The 19,764-nt window shown below is 46.1% G+C and overlaps 1 protein-coding gene across 13 annotated transcripts in view; it reads right to left on the minus strand.

The window, feature by feature from the left end:
- The window catches only part of NCOR2 (nuclear receptor corepressor 2), a 1,388,857-nt gene that overhangs the window by 1,178,633 nt on the left and 190,460 nt on the right, over positions 1 to 19,764 (minus strand). For all 13 annotated transcript variants that reach the window (XM_078667637.1, XM_078667632.1, XM_078667640.1 and 10 more), the window contains exon 2: positions 13,140 to 13,350. In XM_078667637.1, coding sequence (XP_078523763.1) covers positions 13,140 to 13,244 — 105 coding nt within the window. In that variant the 5' untranslated portion in view covers positions 13,245 to 13,350. The remainder of the gene's footprint in view (positions 1 to 13,139; positions 13,351 to 19,764) is intronic.

Here is a 19,764-nt window from a genome sequence, read left to right on the forward strand (position 1 = left end):
AAGGGGTTAAGGAGGGACCATGACACTGTCATCCTTAAATCCTTGTGGTCTCCCTTCTCTATGTGATTGATATTGACCTGTTATATATTATACTTGTCTTTTTACGTGAATTCCGGTTGAGACGTTGTTGCCTTATATAACATAATTACCCGGTGTCAACGGGACTATCGGGTTTTCCTCCTGTTTTTTTTTTTAAGACTCCGAAGAGGCATGGTGTGGTCTGCCAGGTTGAATGCAGTGGAGGTGCTCTTGAGTATGAGTGAAGCGGTGTCCCTGCCGATAGGTTTTTTTTTCCTCAATGATTACAGTGGACTGATTCCCCTTCATGGTCAGAAACAATATTGTAAAGTACTCAGGATAAGCCTGAGCTCCAGGTGTTACGACATTTAGATGGTCACCGTGGCTTCCAAGATCTTTGCCACGCTTATGAGACTAGAGATCAGATGGTAGCTGCCCAAGGGAGCAGAATCGGTGTGTATTTTGTGAGCAGCGGCTTTACAATGGTGTGTTCCAATTCCCACTGGACTTCCACAGACAAAAAAGACATTATTTAACCTGTCATAGAGTAGTATGAATCTGCCTGCCCTAGTTTAAATGTAAATGTAAATTGATACATGTATAGCGCACTACTCACCCGCAAGGGTCTCAAGGCGCTTGTACGAGTACCGCTGTGGAACACATCCTGGCTTTCCCTGTGAGGTGTCCACTCCTGGGCACCCCCAAGGTGGAGGCCAGGCATCCTTAGTGTTGTGGGGGCAGTTATGGAGATTAAGCAAGCTATTGACCAGAGTTGCAGAGTGGGACTCCATGATTGGAATGGGCACCGAGGCGAGAATTATCAGGTCCGTGGAATTTTGAGCCCAAGACCCGTCGAGGCGGGGAATTGAACCCTGGTCCCCGGCTAGACCTCTGCATCAGGGTCTGCCGCTCTAACCATTGAGCCACACTTCTCCACTTTGATAAATTTAGGGTTGCAAATGTCAGTCGAAGAGCAGATAGGAGGTTCCCATTGTTTCTGGTCATAGCCCTTGTGAAATACCTCTTGGAATTCACAAAAGGAAGTGGAGCTTGGTGGTCCATCGACTACTGCGGTTTGGTGGGAAATCTCAGCTGGTGACATGCTGCTCCAAAGGGAGTAGATTTTGTTTCTAAAGAAAGCCATGAATTAGTTGCAAGACCGTTCAGAGTGGGTGGCAATGGAGCAGGTAAGAAATGAACAGGACAATACCAATTAAATACAAAATGTTTGTAGGTAACTTTTCTTCCTGAGTGGTGCCTATTTGAAAGGAGGCATTCTTCAATCAGATCCACATACATGAATACAATAGACTAGGCGGGGTCATTTTATAGTAGGACTTTCATAGACCCATTATCTTGCATTTTAGGAGGTGAAGGTGCCCAAAGACTCCTTTGTTGACAGATGTTTTAGCCAATCCTAACTTCTTTAGTTTGAGTGAACATTTGTTAGTGAGGGACGTAGCTGTATTGGTGCCCTTATGTCTGCAGTGGAGTGAGACACAGACGGGTCGACATCTGTGAAGCTATGTACAAGAGCGTGGTCTGAACATTGTTCATGTTTTTGTACTTTGCTGTCCCAGAATCGAAGATTAGTGGCTTGGCTTTTGGCCCAGCTTCCCTTAGGAGAAGCAGAAAACTGACTGGGCAGGTTAGAAGAGACGGTGTTATTCATTAATACAAACATGGGTGGTTTGGGAGAAGTGGAGACGTGGGGGTTCAGTGCTGCTTCCAAGATGGAGTAGTTTACAACAGTGAGCAACCCAAACTACCCTTGCGGGCTTGGGTAAATATAAAGCTCCAAAAGAGCTTCAAAAGTGCCTTGGCTGTGCTAGTCGCCTTGCATCCAATACTGATAGCTGCCTCCGCCTCGCTGCCACGATTCTCTGATTTTTACAACTAAGACTGCAACTTACCCGCATTTAAGTCGTTTCTTGTTGCCACTATTTTCTACAGAAATTAAGGGCATTACAAATATAAACTACACAGTCCTGAAGATGGTCTCACAGATTAACACATAAGAGACCGAAACGTCGACTACGCCTTTTCCTACCAATAATTAATTTGTTTATTCGAATATTAGGAAAGGTTTTAACAGGACCCACAGGGTTATATATTGATTTACCACTGATTTTCCTGTAGGCCTGTTTATATATTTGTACATCAAGATTTATGCCTTTTAATTGCTGATAAACTCAATATTTTCATATACACCCGCCTAAGTCCTGTTTTGTCTTTTTGTCTTTTTGCATTTGTTTATTGTTTGAATTTGATTCATTTTTTAATTTAAAAACAATTCCTTTTGAATGTTCAAATCTTGGGACCATTAATTTGTCCTAGTAAGCGATTCAAAATAATTGAAATAGATTGTTAGAATAAATTCCCTTGTAGGCATCTTTTACCTTTTCATTCGCTTCCAGATGGAAGCATGGGGCTAGCAATCAATTTGGTGAGCTCTTGTTTCTTGATATCATCTACCAGGGCCTGCATTTTTTTAAAAATAAAGCCACAAAGATACCATATGCCTTGGTTTGCCAAACATCCTCTCCTCAATTTCAGCTGTGGGTAAGCAACAGGCCAATGATGCACCGTGCTGACATTTTGGAATCCCAGGCCTGGTCTGCAGCAAGTGGTGCCTGGAGACACCTTATTGCATGCCACTAGTAGATTCAACAGGAACAGTTAACATGTGTCACAATTCGTGCCACAACATCCTGTCCATATTGTGCCACAATTTACAGGGGTTTGGGTACCGGCCACAGATTGTGGGTGGCGTCACATTACTACGCCTACAGCGCTGAAAACTTCTGCATGCCCTTGCTGATAGCAAGCATGAGTTGGCGAAACGTTCTGGATACACCAAATTAATAGGAATCATGTGTGTGCAGATAAATCAAATCCAAAGAAAACATTCTTCTTCAGGGTGGATTAGAACCAGCTACAAAAACGAATAATCCACAGCTATAACTCCCCTCCCTTCTAAACATTGCATGCCTGTCAGAGGAAATAGACAAGTTCTCGGAAGCAGATGTGAGTTCCAAAGAAGAGGGTTTCTGGAAGTGATGTCTTAATCTTCAGTGATGGGTGACGAATCAGAGCCCACGATTGGCCGGTCACAGACCCAGCAACGACTCATCAGCACTCTAAACATCATTTATCACCCATGGTAATTTTTTTTATCAAAAAGTTATGCTTGAACCAGGCAACAAGGGGCATGCATCTGTGTGCATGTGCAAGCATGCAAACACGTACACTCTCACACCAGTTCAATTATGTACAATAAGATACTAACACAATAACAAAAGACATTAGCATTTCTTCAAGGTAAACACCTTGTAATCCTGCAGGTGGGGAGTAGAGCCTCGTCACCTACAAGACATCATAGAAGATGCATACTGGTCATCAATGTGACTGGTATCAAACAATCACGGGCGACTAATGAGATGTGACTTGTATCAAACAATCATGGGCGACGAATGAGATGTGACTTGTATCAAACAATCATGGGCGATGAATGAGATGTGACTTGTATCAAACGATCATGGGCGACGAATGAGATGTGACTTGTATCAAACAATCATGGGCGATGAATGAGATGTGACTTGTATCAAACGATCATGGGCGACGAATGAGATGTGACTTGTATCAAACAATCATGGGCGACGAATGAGATGTGACTTGTATCAAACAATCATGGGCGATGAATGAGATGTGACTTGTATCAAACGATCATGGGCGACGAATGAGATGTGACTTGTATCAAACAATCATGGGCGATGAATGAGATGTGACTTGTATCAAACGATCATGGGCGACGAATGAGATGTGACTTGTATCAAACAATCATGGGCAACGAATGAGATGTGACTTGTATCAAACAATCATGGGCGACGAATGAGATGTGACTTGTATCAAACAATCATGGGCGATGAATGAGATGTGACTTGTATCAAACGATCATGGGCGACGAATGAGATGTGACTTGTATCAAACAATCATGGGCGACGAATGAGATGTGACTTGTATCAAACAATCATGGGCGACGAATGAGATGTGACTTGTATCAAACGATTGTGGGTGATGAATCAGCAAATAAGAAACCCAAAGGCAATTCTGACCCTGTTACATCATTGTGTCTTTTTTTGGCATCCTGGGATGGTGATTTAGGTCAGAAGCATACCACCCTCCAGTGTCCCACAAAAATACTAAACTCTGCGAATCATGATGGGGAAGGAACACTGTTCAAGCAAGGCCTTAATGTACTAAGCTGCAAGATGCATAGTTTCCCAATATCATTGCTAATTGGTTGGAGAAATGCTAACCAGCTATCTATTCAGTGGCGTTATATTAGCTCTTGCAGCCCACACGGCGCGGGGAGGCCACCGAGCTCCAGGGTGCCCCTTCAGCACTTCCGGGACCCTGTTCTGAGAGCACCTGACTGGGTCCAGGGAAGGAAGGCCCCCTCCCCTCGAGTTTTATTTTGGCACTGCACCTACCAAAGACATAGGATCCACGCATCTAAAAATAACAATGGTGCCCACCAGCTCATAAAGCGGAAGGGGGCAAAGAAAGCAGCCTCCTTATTTCCTGGGCTTTATTGCCCTTTGCATGCCACCCACCGGCGCACTACTGACTACATTCAGACTACATTCCAACTACATTCCCGCCCCCCCCCCACCAATCATTTTGTGTGAGAGTAAGCGTGCATCACGAATGAGCGGGGGAAGTTGGAAACTCCCCCAGCACCGCCCCAAAGACTTCCGGTGTCATGTGAGCTCCGCCACATCTAGGGTTGCCACCTTTCTTAGGAAACAATACCAGCTATTTGTTCAACTTTTGTTCAACTTTTGCTATTCTGGAACAGCCAAGACCTGGCAGGTGAAAAAGAATTTGTGTCAAATTGTCAGGATTCTTTTCTGAGGAGGTAATTATCCTTCTGTTTGCTCTAATAATCATTTTGAAACGACTTGGACAGCTCTGACATACTTTAAAAATTATTTAGTTATGTGTTCGCTGTTTAGGTTAATGTTCCAGAAGGATAAAATAATGGATTTCACTGCTTTTCTCAATAATTTAACTAGCTTGGACTTAAAAATAAAGGCCAGGAGATTGGTAACCACCTACTCCCAGGGCCGGCACAAGGCATGGGCAGCTGCCCAGGGCCTCACACTCAGACTACCAGCATGGGGCCTGCACCAGTGCAACACCACGGGTGCTCATGTACCGCTGCCGATCCAATTGAAAGAAAGATGTCTCGTAACACTTGGGCACATGGGAGGTATCCCCTCCCTTGGCCTCTCGGGGATGGTGTGGGAAGGCCTAGGGGCGGGAGACTCTTCCTTTTGTACCAGTCGCAAGGAGACATATTTTGCAGGTTTGTCCAGCAATTAGGCCTCCTGCCCGGCTGCCCATTCAGAGACACTGTGGGACGCCCTTTGTCCAGCACTTTAGCGCCCCCACGGTTTTAATTCTCATCCCACAAGCAATTCTCAAGCCTTCAGGCCGTTAGGAGCTGTAAAAGAGGTGCTTGTGGGTGGCTGAGAGTAGGAGCTGCGGCCCAGGAGGAATCTGCACAAAGCAGCTTCAGGAGCCCTGAATGTATCACTCTGCAAATTAGAGGTGCCTCGCACATTACCTCTCGGCCGGGGCTCCAAAAATCTTAGAACCGGCCCTGCCTACTACCACGCCAAGCCTAATAGCGCCGGCCCTCATATTTTTTGTTGTGAGGCGCTACCGTTCTCCACTCCAATGTCAAGTAGCCCAGTGTACACTACCTTGCTGGCAGCTGCACACTCTAACGCCAAAGCCAGGCTTTTGAGCACTGCAATGTTCTTCTTGACAAACACCGTAGAGGATGATTTTTGAACTGACATTTTTATTTGTAAATAGACCAAAAGTGGAACGAAAAACATTTAAAAAATAAAATCAATATGGAGAATGTGGAATGTTGGCATTTATGCAATTGCGTCTACATGGCTCCACTTGCCCCCATCGTCAGAACCTACGGACTCAACATCGTGTCATATGCAGACGACACCCAGCTCATCCTCTCCCTATCCAACGAGCCCAACACCACCAGACGCAACTTTCGAGAAGGCATGGAAGCCGTCGCCAAATGGATGAAAAACAGCTGCCTACAACTAAACACCAACAAAACAGAAGTACTCATCATGGGCCCAAACCCCGACGCCTGGAGTGACACCTGGTGGCCCACCGCCCTCGGAAACCCGCCAACCCCCACAGACCACGCACGCAACCTGGGAATCATCCTGGACTCCGAGCTCAAAATGGACCGCCAGATCAACTCTGTCTCATCTTCCTGCTTCCACACCCTCCGCCTCCTTCGTAAGACCTTCAAATGGATCCCCCTCGAACACCGAAAGACAGTCACTCACGCCCTGGTCACCAGCAGACTCGACTACGGCAACGCACTCTACACCGGAATAAACAAAAACCTCATCCGCAAGCTACAGAACATCCAGAACGCCACCGCAAGACTGGTCCTCAACCTGCCAAAACACTGCCACATCTCCCAGCACCTGCGCACACTCCACTGGCTCCCCGTCGAGGCGAGAATCACCTTTAAGATGCTCACCCACGCACACAAGGCCCTCCACGGCACCGGACCAGCATACCTGAACAGCCGACTCAAATTCCACGCACCCCAAAGGACCCTACGATCAGCCCAGCTTTCCTACACTGTGGTCCCCCGCACCAGAAAGACCAGATCGGGAGGCCGCTCCTTCTCCTTCCTCGCGGCCAAAGCATGGAACGCCCTTCCGCTCCACCTCAGACAGACAACATCGCTCCCCATCTTCGCAAGAAACCTCAAAACCTGGCTCTTCGACAGACCCCCTCCTTGATGGAATGGAACCTGCACCCCCCCAACCCCCCCCCCACCCCTAGCGCCTTGAGACCCTTACGGGTGAGTAGTCGCGCTTTAACAAACTCCTGATTGATTGATTGAGTGCTTCTCAAGAACACCGGCAATCTAGTGACTGATTTACTTCCCTGAGTACACATTAAAGACATTATCTATCCCTTAGAGTTCTACGTCTGTAACCTTGTGCTTTACGTCTCACAATCATCTCAGGGGTATATAGTATTCCTGAAGTATACAGCTAGGGTACAGTATATTGTCTTATAAGGACCGCTGAATGTATGTAATTATGAGAAGAAAATCTAAATTAAAAAAGACCAGAATAGAAATGAAACACAAGTATTGACAAAGTGAAGAATTTTGGCTTTCGCAATGCTAAAGGATTTTCTTAATCTTCACTAACACATAGCACAGTGTAAATTTCTCCCCCCGCCCCCAAACAGCTAAGCAATATGCAGTGTACAGAGCATTAACAAAACACACACACATGCCCTAATCTTCCTACGGCAGACCGAAGACCTACTAACCTTCAGGAGGCTACTCAGGACCTGGCTCTTCGAGCAGTAGCAGCAACCTCTCCCCCCCAGCGCCTTGACACACTCGCGGGTGAGTAGCTCGCTTTATTGATTGATTGATTGGTTGACTGTGGGCAGCTTTTGCACCCTGCCACATCTCAAACGCCTGCTTGTGACTGTCTCTGGCGCTTTCCTATTTATGCACAGGAGATGGAGAGAGCCAATGAAAGGTGACAGTATTGGGTGGGTTTGGGGCGGCCGGCTTGGGTGCCCTGGATACTGTCAGGTCGAGGAGGCGGGCTAAGTATTCGCACAGCACTTGCTCTCAGATCCTGGGATAGGGTCAAGTGGACGGCATGAGGCAGGGCTGGCGAAGGCACCAGCAAGTGCGGGGCAGGGGAATGGCGCCATGGGGGAAGAACGGGACACGAATGGTAGGTGAGTGAGCGTCAGGTAGAGAGAACACACCAGGAGCGCCATGGGGGAAGAACGGGACACGAATGGTAGGTGAGTGAGCGTCAGGTAGAGAGAACACACCAGGAGCAGAACAGGGGATTAGACGGTGCAAACAGGACAAGTATTTATTAAATGAGAAAGGTACGGACTGGACTTAAGCAGGCCGGCTAGGATATACTCTAGGAACCGGCCAGTGGATTGTGTGTGGGTGGTGACCCTTGGTGTGTCATATTTGGCCATACCACTCAATCCAGAAGAAGGCCTACACTGAAAGCAGCACATCCATCGCTTGCATTCGGTGATGGTCCGGCTCCTGTTACCCAGTGGCAAATACAGCTCTAGAGTAAAAGTTAGTTCTCCCCTGAGCGACTTTAGCAGGTGGAGAGATCCTGGCCATGGATGGTGGCTATTGGAAGGGGTGTCCGGGGGCGGGAAGAGCAGGAGCAGGGGCAGGGGTAGGGGGGGGGTGTGAGCGATCACAGGTGACCTGCTGGAGTTAAGGAGTCAGTTTTTCGTGTAGTTGCCAGCATGTCTGTCGCATTAGTAACAGATATGTGCTTTACCCCTTCCATCCCTCAAAGAGGTTGAAAAAACATAGGAGAAACTATTTTGGAGCAAGGTAGGGGAGCAGTTCAGGTGTCCAAATTAGAGTTGGGTTAAAAAAAGAGAATCCCACGAGTGTGGCCTTGTTGGAATAAGGGTGTAGGGTTAGCTATGGTGTAATGTCACTGATGAGCAGGTGTGCTGGTCTGTGGGTTGGCAGGTTTGTTGGTTGTATCAAGAATGGCATGCACATTGGTCTCACAACATGGGCAGATGGATCAACTAGAAGGGTGGTTTGGGGGAGAGGGTGGAGAGACTGTGGTTGCCGAGAGAGGCAGGAGTTATAAGAGGAAGGGCAGGGAAGTGGCATAGATTGTTGAGTGAGGTAGTTATCAGAATTGCAAGTTGGGGAAGAGTTAAAACAAAGGTTGTGGGTCGAGCACGTGCCAAAATAGATATACTGGACATTAATCCTGTCCTCGAAAATTAGGGAAATGATTTTTAATGTCTTTATTTATGGGGGGGGATTTTACTCTTGGTAATAGAAACATAGTCTGGCAGGTATATATGAAGTGCATTTAAAACATTAATGATATAATGGAGTGAGAGCACAATGGCTCGGACCATCGTCCTTGTGCCAACATGTTTCTGCCCTAATTATAACCACCTCTACTGGTCAAGGGGCATTCATCAGGGCTGTGGATCCCTAAGAGCCTAGTCAAACAAACAATAAAAGTCACTCACTGAACAGATCGGAGTAATTCCTACCCGGTCTCAGTACTAGTTTATCCTCACTAAGAGGATACCACAATCCAGTCTGGGGATGGACGATGTCCTCCGTAGTCACACAGTCATCAAGAGGTACATCGTACTGAGAAACCTATAGTCCATCCTCGCCCAGCTGCAGGTAAGAAACTATGGTCCGTGCCATTGAGCTCTCACTACATAGCACAGTTGTTTTAGATGCACCAGAGGCTACTATTATCAAATGTGAAAACCCGGCACTTTTAGTTTTATCTGGATCCTTCCCGTTTTGTCCAGGAAAATACCTCCATCCGGTCGAGTCGAGTCCACCATGGTGGTATTGTCCTACTAGGGTGGGGAGAGGTTTCCTATGATGAAGCATGTCACATTATGTGAGTGAGGCTTTCTCTTCCAAAATATTGGTCTTTGTTCTTTTTACCCATTTCCATACCAGAATATTGGTAAATAGTGAACCAGTGATATGTACAAATAACACTGATGTATAAGGTACTTCACAGCCACCTTTGTGCTTTGGGACAAGTTAAGATGAACCAATTTGTGCTTGGTCCATGCTCCACAAAAAAAAGAAAAGGAAGTGACGCCTGGCACTTGCTGGCCAATTTTGGAGGCAGCACAAAAGAGTGACAATGATGACAATGAATGATAAGCAGTGGGTGGGCTCTAAGCCCCTTATAGTAAACCGTGCCCCTCCCTGCGGACAGTGCATACACTGTCAGCAGGCAAGACCTAAAAAAACATGATTCTCTGCACAGAACCAGGTTTGACCATTTCAAATTCAGAGAAATAGGGTCTGCTTTTCAAATTCACTCGACTCACTAAATGAATTAGTCTCATTTTCAGCTGGGTGATGAAATGATATGATTCTAACATGTGGTGTGACGGTAGGATCAGAAAAGGCAAAGGAGAGAAAGAGAAGTGTCCCCACAAGACCGACGCATTTTATTGATATGAGCATGGTCCCTGTTTTGTGCAATGGCAACATCTTTTAAGAGGGTGTGCCAGGCGCAAATATGGACAGTATGCCCTATCACAGATAATGCATTGCACCCAGGACAGAGCAGAACTCACACCTGCCATTAGTGAAAGGTGGACCAGCTCTTTGAAGCAGCCGCTCTGCCTTTGATAGTCCCGGCAGCACCTGACCTGCACCTCAAAGGGCATGGGGGCAGCGATTCCCCCCCCTGCAGACAGGTGCAATGACTGACAGCACACACCTGCAGGGGGAGGTCTAGAGGTTCCATGGGACCTAATTTCCCCCTCTTTCAAAGGGTGCCCTCAGGGGGCACACTGCCCCTGTGGCAATTAATTGCGGGTCACAGTCAGTGCCCAATTTGTTGCTACCTGGTTTAGAGGGTTAACGCGAGCCCTTGCAGCCCCCGTGGCAGAGGGGGGCACATCCTCAGGGGCCTGTCATTCAGCCTAAGGCTTATGACTATTTGTGCGAATAGGCATTTCCGGTACAACTCACCACGTTCTTCATGGGGGCCCCATCAGTTTGTCTTACGCCACTTGTCAAATGTTATTCAAAGGAGTCGCTTTTGGTGGAGTGCACGTGAAATGCTCATGTTAATGTTTGCGCTCCACTACAGCACAAGCTGCTGCACAGATTTACATCAAACTTGGCATCACCTGAGAGGGTTCACCAGAACAGAATATCTTTGTGGTTTGGTGAACATCCTTTCAGTACCTTTTCAGTTATCAAAGAGATAAAACCTGCGAATTCTGTAAAATGAGTACCCAGGTGCTGTTAAGTACACGTGCCCGCCACCACTATGTGATTCTCGAAGCGGGATTGTCTGATCATGGCTCACACACTGCAGAAACCTTTGAAATTGCCTGTGTAGGGGCAGGCTGGTCACAGGTCAGTCCTGGGGTGCAGGTTGGCACACCCCAAATGGGTGGAAAACGCCCCAATGCCACCAGAAAAGTAATCAGAAAATGGAGCTAGATGTGAAGTTGGATCTTACTTAGTTCGTGAACCTAGACTGATGCTGTATTTAGGAGTCAATAACCAGTTCAGGGTAGGAACCCTTCCAATCAACACATTTATTAGCAAATGGTCGTGTAACATAGACGATCATATGTGTCCTTTTTGTTTAGTACATTCTGAAAGTATAGCCCATGTGTTGTTTGTCTGCCCAGTGTATAAAGCTCCTCGCCATAAATGGATTAGGCCGATCTGTATACAAAAGGGTATCCAGAGTGGGACCGTAGCACTCAGAATTCTCAAAACCGATTGCTCTGATAGTATGGTGGTTGCGCTTGCCAAATTTCTAAAGTGGATGTGGCAAATACGTAGGGACAAGCTGAAAGAATTGCAGCCTCCATAAATTTAATCTGGTATTCATGTAGGAAAACAAATGGTATCAATTTTAATGATTTTATCAAACACAGTATTTATTTTTTTAAACAGTCGTGTTGGTACATTCTATATGTGGATAATATTAATTGGATGATTAAATGTTGAATTCCCCTGTAAATATTTAAATGGATGTAATAATGATGAAATGTGATTTTAATATGTTTATGTATGTCTTTTATGACAAAGTCGAAATAAAGACTTATTGAATTGGAGTCAATAACGTTTCCCAAACCATAGCCGGAACTAAAAATGGTGCATGGACTGCAAGCCAGCGGTTTGACTCTGTCCTTGCTTCGGTGGGTTTTCAGAGGGTACAGCATGTGATGCACACACCCATGTTTGTGTCACATGTGCCTCTGGTGAAGCTGGGAAATGTGCCAGAAGGCCAGAGCAGTGTCTCTGGAAGGCAGGTAGGCCTGGGGGAAGCATCCGTGACATGTCAGACAGCAGGGCTAGAGCACAGCTGGACACTCGAATGATCCTACCCCAGCCCTACCAACCCTCCAGGTGCAGCTGCACCCTGCTAAGAAGTCTCAGAACTTCTCTGCAGGCCAGTCGGCCTCTCCGGGGCTAGCTTCACAGACAGCAGGGTGCTCGTAAGCTGTATTCAGTCATATATAAGGAACAAGATCTTCACCCCCTGCTCTCGTGCGAGATATGCTGAAGTTCATTCTATCAGTCCATTAATATCTTCCCAGAATGCTTTGCTCGCCGGATAGTGAGGAACGTATGCGTCACGCACGCATTCATGCCTTCCAGCATCCATTACCCAGCTGCCTTCCCGGAGTTTTAGGTCCCACCTGGGACACATCTATCGGCTTTTACGATCCAAGTTGAAACTTCAACTATTTTCGTAGCCAGCGATCAGGAAACCCAGCTGGAGAAAGCTTCAAATTTTGTGGATTTCAAAGAAGTGCCAGACAGAGTTGAACAGATTTATGCAAGTAACACTCTGCCTGCCCCACAGGCAGGGAGGGGGGGGGGGGGGGGGCTGGGGGCTGTCTTGTATGTGTGTGTGTGGGGGGGGGTATTCTGTATGTGGAGGAGAAAGTTTCTTGGAAGTCCTCTGAGCTAGGGTACTCCTGTCAAGATCAGACCTGCTATGACCTTCCCAGTGGGGGAAGGTCATAGCATACAGGCCTGGGTAGGCAGGGCTCTAAACGGAAACAAAGAAGTGCAGGTACTCAGTACCGGACAGCACCTGCTCATTTAAAGCACTGTGGGTAGGCAAAGATTTACCTGATTTTACTAATGGAGTCTGTCTTGCACTGGGCAGCCTACAGATCGCTTCAAGTCACTTTAAGGTGGTGTAATATCAACAGAGGAGCAGACCAAATGCTTGTCGAAGAGAGAGAGGTCTTCAACGCTGAACTGACTTTGAGGACGTCACCCACCAAGTGTATGGAGAAAGCAACTTCCCAAGGGCACCTTACAGCACAGAGGTAGCACTTGTCGAGGGAGATTCCAAGGAGGGTGAAATCAAGTGGTTTTGCAGGACATTAATAGAAATACAATTGTTTTTTCGAGGGTGAGAAAGTCCTATTAACAAGAACCCCAACCTCTCTATGAGATTCATTAAATTTACTGAGGAGCTGATTCTTACCGCATGTGATCGAGGTAACTGGATTGGGTATGACATGGCATGTGGAGGGTAGCGCGTCTCAGCGGCCCGCCGGCTCTGCGTGGCGGGCTGCGTGGAACCCGACATGGTGGCGACCGCTGTAGCGAGGCGTCTCCTTCTAAATGTTGGCGAGGAGCTTAGCAATCCCAGCGATCTGATTCATGATTCAGCTGCTTTGCTCACTGCGCGACATCTGCAAGTAAACAGAAACGGAGAGGATGTTACTTACGGACAAAAGCGACTGCAAAAAATCGGGATATACATCTCAAATCCAGAGTGTAGTCTAAATTTCAATGAACGCTGTCTGAAAATTAGCCAATGCACACTTTATTTCTATTACTTGCATTTACATACACACAAACAGCCAAGAAAGCGCCGGGCACTGAAGGTGGACTCTTTCTCTACCGATTATACCACCAAGTGAACCTACTCACGCTACAACTTTCTGGGACTTATGACTGTCACCTAGAAGGGGTTCATCTTAAATCATTATTGCCTTTTGTTTTCTATCACTGTGATATTGCATTATTTGTGATACATGAATTAAAACATTGCAATTTGCTCATCTTACGTAACTTACTGCAATTAAGATGAACAACATTGAATGATTAAATGGCCTAAAAAGGTTGGTAGAATACTTATTGAGAAAGCTCCAAGCCAGAACAGCCCGAGTAAAACACGTGTCCATATCATAAAAATAATCTTTTCTCTCCCTTTGTATTCACATATTATGCTTTTTATTGCTTTTACTAATGAGCCACCAGACACTTGCATTTGGACACATTTGGGACATCTCTTTAGTTTTCTTTACTTCTTTATGTATACTTTTCATATAACAAATTCACATATTTCTTAACACATGGTCTTGGTCATTCCTCATAACACTACTGGAAATTGCAGCACTTCACCTTATCTACTGTTCCATTTCCACCGTATTGTTATGGTCTGGCTTGAGAGCACGGCTGTCGCCAGACAATTAAGTGAGCATCACTAGAGTGGGGCTTTGGCACCGCCCACATGTTGGGAGCCAGGTACATGTTTTAATTGGGCAGAATTTGTGTGCTTCCACAACAAAAGTGCTTGGCTTCCACATAGCTGAGATCATTTGTGCATTTATCCAGCTGCCTGAGCTTGAACTTTCAGGGGCATACATGACAGTGTAATGTTATTAAAGTGTCTTCGAAAACTAGATAATTCATGTTGTTTTTCTCTGCAGTCATTAACAAATTAATGTTTAGGTATGGCTTGACAGTGCAACTGTCACCTGACCTTTTAACTTACACCAATATTATACTACAGTTCTTTGCTTCAATTCAAATACATATCCATTCCTGAGCTATTTACTTGTAAGGCTTCACATTACCATTCAACATTCCTTTAAAGCCAAAATAATTGGCATTTCCAGTGCTTGTTTTTTATTGGAGTGACAAAGCTCCAGCAGTGGCATAGCTAGACGTTTTGCTGCCCATGGCGGACCCTGGGTTTGGCACTCAGCGACGTCTGCGGGTAGGAATAAGAGGGTGGCGGGTTCCTGCGTGTGCCGCCCTGCAACGGCCACAGGTAACAGCAGGGAGGGCATGGGGGAGGGACTGCCGCCCCCAACCCATGTGCAGACCACCTCCACCCTTGCTATGCCACTAAGTCCCAGGGTATTCATTTATTTATTTATAAAGTTTTATGGGTCTAAGTGAAATCGACAGTTACAAATTTCATCTCATATCTTTGAATTACGAATAAGGTTTCCATTACATTGATCTACGTATGAAACCTGGTCTGTGTTTAGAAAGGCATGAAATACTCTGCCTTGTCTGCGGGGATCCTGTCTTCTTTACACTTCCCACATACAGTTGATAAGAAGTTAACACACAGCAGAATCTACTTTGCACATACAGCTCCACTAAAAGCACATTCGGGCAACCTCTGTGCACTAGGGCAGCCTACAGACAGTTCCTGGTCCCTGATGAATCCTGACACTCCCGCTTCCCTCAAAAGACTTTACATTCCCAGAATCCCACACACCTCTTATAGTTAAACAGTGGCATACGATAGTTTCCTTGCTGAATGTTTTCACCTTAACAATAACTTCAGATGTATGTGCATTTAAAATGCATATGTTTTGCATATTCACTGCCCTCCCCCAAAGCCCTCCCAAGATCCTTCACCATCCGTTGAGTCGTTCCTTCATTTGCTCTTGTGTTCAGGGACATCCAACAGCCTTAGCTCTCTGCTGCCGAAAGCCCCGTTGTGGCTAACACCAGTACTTACGGCGGGCTTTGGGTCAGCCCACCGCTTAGTATTGGCTGGCTTTCTAGTCAATCTCATTTGCTTGCTTCTTATTCAATGGTTTTCTTTCCTCTCCTTGTTTTTTTAAAAATCTTTGCCTTTAACGATCCGTGGAAGGACATGTTTTTTCTAGCTCTCTCCCCTTCTCTTGTGTGCCGTTTCTCCCTTCACACCCAGCGCTCTCCGTGTTGCTCTCCCACTACCCAGCTCATTTGTTGTCCCCCCAGCCCTACCCTCATCCAGACTTATGCAACTTATGCATGCGCATTCCGGAAATGTCGCACAGTGACCTGTGGGCTGGGCATAGACTTGTGCAGATGTCCTGACCTGCTCTCCCTATTATCCCATCAGTTGTGGGGGTTGTGTTAGTTGGCTCTCATCATGACTAATTCTCAAAAGCTTAAACCATCAACCGTGGCGTAAAATCCCCTGCGGTGCGGGCGTTCCCGTGCGCAGGTGGGCCGCGTCGGGCAACTGACATGCGCAGCACTACGGAGGTAGTGCTCGCGACGGCCGTTGGCCGACGCACGCAGCGAACGGTTTAATACTGTCAGTACAGCTGCTCAGTCATTAAGCTGCACTTTCTCCAGAGAGGAGTAGTGGTACTCTAGGTAGATGTGTCAAGGCCTTTTTGCCAGATGTGAACTAAATCAAGAGCTGGGTTGGGGAGGGGGGGAGGGAAGAAGCTGTGTAGATCTTTGAGGAGGGGGAAGGTGTTCCAAGACAGAAGACAGATTAGGTGGAGTGTGAACACAGATGGCTGGGACTCTGAAGAACTCAACAAGAGAAGAATAGAACAGACAGGCTGACATCAATGTAGACAAGAGCAGAATACCTGAAAAGAGAGAGAACTGTGGCAAGGGAAATATTTTAGAAAGAGATAAAAAGGTGGGCAAGCGGTCGGCCCCTGTGATGCCCCACATGGCAGGACAACGTTCATAGAAAACGAGGTGCCAAAAGGCACACGTGGTGCCACTTGGAGCTAATACATAGAACAGGAAGGGCTTAAGATAAGACCATTCAGATGCCGCAGGAGGGGGTGGGAAGGTTTGAGAAAATAAGGTGCCAATGAAAGACCCTTGGGAAGTCCCTAAGGGTGAGAGAGGAGGTTAGAAAAAAATAAGTGGCCAATCGAAGATCCTTGTGATGCCCAATAAAAGGGTGATAGAAAGTTACCGAAATTAAGGGGCCAAGAAAAAATCCTTGCAGATCCCGCAAGGGTAAAGAGAAGGTTGGAGAAAATAAGAGGCCAAATAAAAACCCTAGTTATGATCTATAGGAGGGGGAGAGAAAGTTGGAGAACACGAGAGGTGCAGGAAGGGTCCTTTTGTACATCAAAGTAAGAAGGTCTCAGAAGGCCCTTAAGGAGCACCAGAGAGAGGTGTTAAACAAGAGGCTAGGGGGGCAGGGGAAGATACATGTGGTGCTTATATAAGTAGGAAGGGGATGGAGAAGAGAAGGGGGGCAAGCAAAGACCAGCGTCATGCCTGTAGGCAGACAGCTGAAGCTAAACATGCATTTTGTGTTAGCATGGTGTGTATTTTCTGAGCACAGGTTCACCCTGGCAATGGCATAGGAGGCTGCCTGTGTGCAATCATGACCAATAAAGCAGAGGCACTGAAACTACATCTATCAAGATTGAAAACTTGAAATTCCTTCAATTCTCAAAATAGTTTGAGAAAACATGATAAATCCTTCTTAGCAAACATTTTAAAAGAGAGTTACCTCTAAGCTTTCCTGGAGGGTTACTAAAAAAATCCTTTGGGTAATAATAAATACGTATTAAAAGTGCTGTGTAAATTATTTATGATTACCCCTATGTTCAGATACATCTGACATTCTTACTTGCATTCTTAGATGCATGTGCATCACTTTACTACAACGCTTTGAAAAGTTGTTTTTTTTGTTCAATAATTTTATTAATTTTGCAAAGAAGTATAGAAAAAGTTAGGTACAATAGAAAAAGTGATACACTAAATGAGAGAGGAAATACAAGATATCGACTAAATATACAAATATGACCCTGATATTACAGACAAGGATTTCATATATGGATTGTAAAACAACTCTAGTGACAAAAATAAAAATCAAAGGTATCACTTTTGATAGGTACAATATAGTAGAGAAAACGCTTTGAAAAGTTAAACACTTGGCTCGAAATCACAGTTTATCGCTTAAGCACCTGTGAAGTGACGATTAGCTGCACACCTTTGTTTCCTTGATGACTAAGGCAACACTTTGTTAGGCTCCAGCCTGTTCCCAGCCGGGCTGGGCTCAGTTGAGACTAAGATGTCTTCCTCATCCCCTAGAATGATGCTGCTGCTCCGCAGGTGCTGTGAACAGGTCCTGGTGTAAGACGACTGCACGAGACCAGGTTCACTTATCTCACCGGGGCTGTCTGGATCCCGAATCGGTCTCAATAATAACAGCCGGATCACGAATCTGCAGGGATCTCCCCCATTTCCAGCATGGTGCCCCATGTTCCACGCAGACGGTCTTTAGTAGAGCTCTCTCGACAACTACGAGGCACTATGGGGTTCTCAAACCTGGAGTAATAAGGGCATGATATAGAAGGTGTGGTTGACCGTACCATCTATATGACATAGTGTAAAAGTGCCTGCTGTGTGATATGAGTATGACTGTGACGTCACTTCCGGGGTGGGACAACTGTCACTTGATTGTAGGTATCATATTATCCTACTGATGTAACCAAATATCACCACCCATGTCTCATTGTAAACCTACGCTCTCCTCCCACGCATCGCCAACTTAGTGTTCTCCTTCTCCAATGATGAAAACTAAACCCAGACTAATCTGCATACTGTCTATGGTGGCCTGGTGGACCAACAAGCGATAGTCTGGAATGCAGCCCCACACAATCGCCAGTGGCTGAGATTGATTCAACCATTACTTTAACACCTTGTTGCTTGTTCCATGGACGCCCTAAGTGAGACGGGTATGCCCTGAAATGGGTCCCATACTCACCGTGCCACAGGAATCAAGCTTCCCCTCAATGCGAGACCTAAGTAGGTCACAGCCTGCCTGGGATTTCTGTCCGGAAGGGACATGGCCTGGCAGTCTGGGCTGCACTGTTCCTATTGGAGCAGGACCAGGCATGATTTGCATATGGCAGGTCTCGGTCTAGTGCGGCACTGGTCTGGTACAAGGCCCTGAGTGATCACCAGTGACTGAGAATGGTTCCAGCATTCCTTCCATCACTGTGTTTTGTTACTTGTCCACAAAAAGCTCCACACCAGAGCTATGGAGCGCTAGAGATAAGTACCTACAATATAATTAAGGCTCCCTGTTTTCCGTTTTTTACAGATTTTTACAGATAAATGCAGACCGAACACATTCATTATCTAGTCTGTATTTATTTTTAAATGTGGATAAAATGGAAATTGGGTTGCTTTTTGAGTAATTCTAAATATTGTCTGCCATGACTGCCAGGCCAATAGATGTGTGGATTGATAGATAAGGGGGGTAAAAAGAAAATAATTTTAGTAAAGAGGCTTTAACCCCATTACTGCTGCCGACGTACAGCGGACGTCGCGGCCCCGCCCGCGCAATAGAACGTTTCGCACTAGCACGGAACGTTCAGCGCAGGCAAGGGGTTAACAGCAGTAGATATGCACAAGGTTGATACTGAAATTTGCATATTTTCATATAAGTGCACTGATTTATCTTCTGCGTGTGTTCACAGCACTGAAACCTGGCAGACAAATTCAAGCATGTGTAATTTAAGCTTAATTTTTCCATAAAACCCCAAATAAATATGAATAAATACAGATAAAATTATCAAAAAAGAAATATGGATAAATACAGACGGAAATGGCAAAAAAATAAATACCATAAAACCGGGAGCCCTAAATATAATCCAGAGGGCACTCCATTCTGAGGCCACGAAGGTAAGAATGCTGCCACTTGGGGGAAGTTAAGAGAGACAGACATCCTCCTTACCCACTTCCAATGAAGCTGTGCAGTAAGTGTGGCCAAAGTGACCTGTCAGCTGACTATCCAGAGGTACACCCTGTGCCTCTTCACTGCACCGCCAGGGCCTGAGGGCTGCGGCACGTGGCATGGGTCCTCTTTCCAAAAGTGGAATTTTTGGGGGTCAATGGCAATCAATCCCCTTCTCTCCAGGTCAAGTGCATTTTAACCAAGTGGGGCTGCACAGAAACAGACCAGTCCTTCAACCTGCCGCACCCCACACCCCGCCTGAGGCCTGGTGCCAAGGTGAAACGCAGGGCAGATCAGCTGAAAAACCGTCACAAACAATTACACAAAAACTGATTACCGCTGTTTGGAAGAGGCTGCCGGTTTG

This window comes from Lissotriton helveticus, chromosome 11, assembly GCF_964261635.1.
Source record: "Lissotriton helveticus chromosome 11, aLisHel1.1, whole genome shotgun sequence".
Lineage (NCBI taxonomy): Eukaryota > Metazoa > Chordata > Amphibia > Caudata > Salamandridae > Lissotriton > Lissotriton helveticus.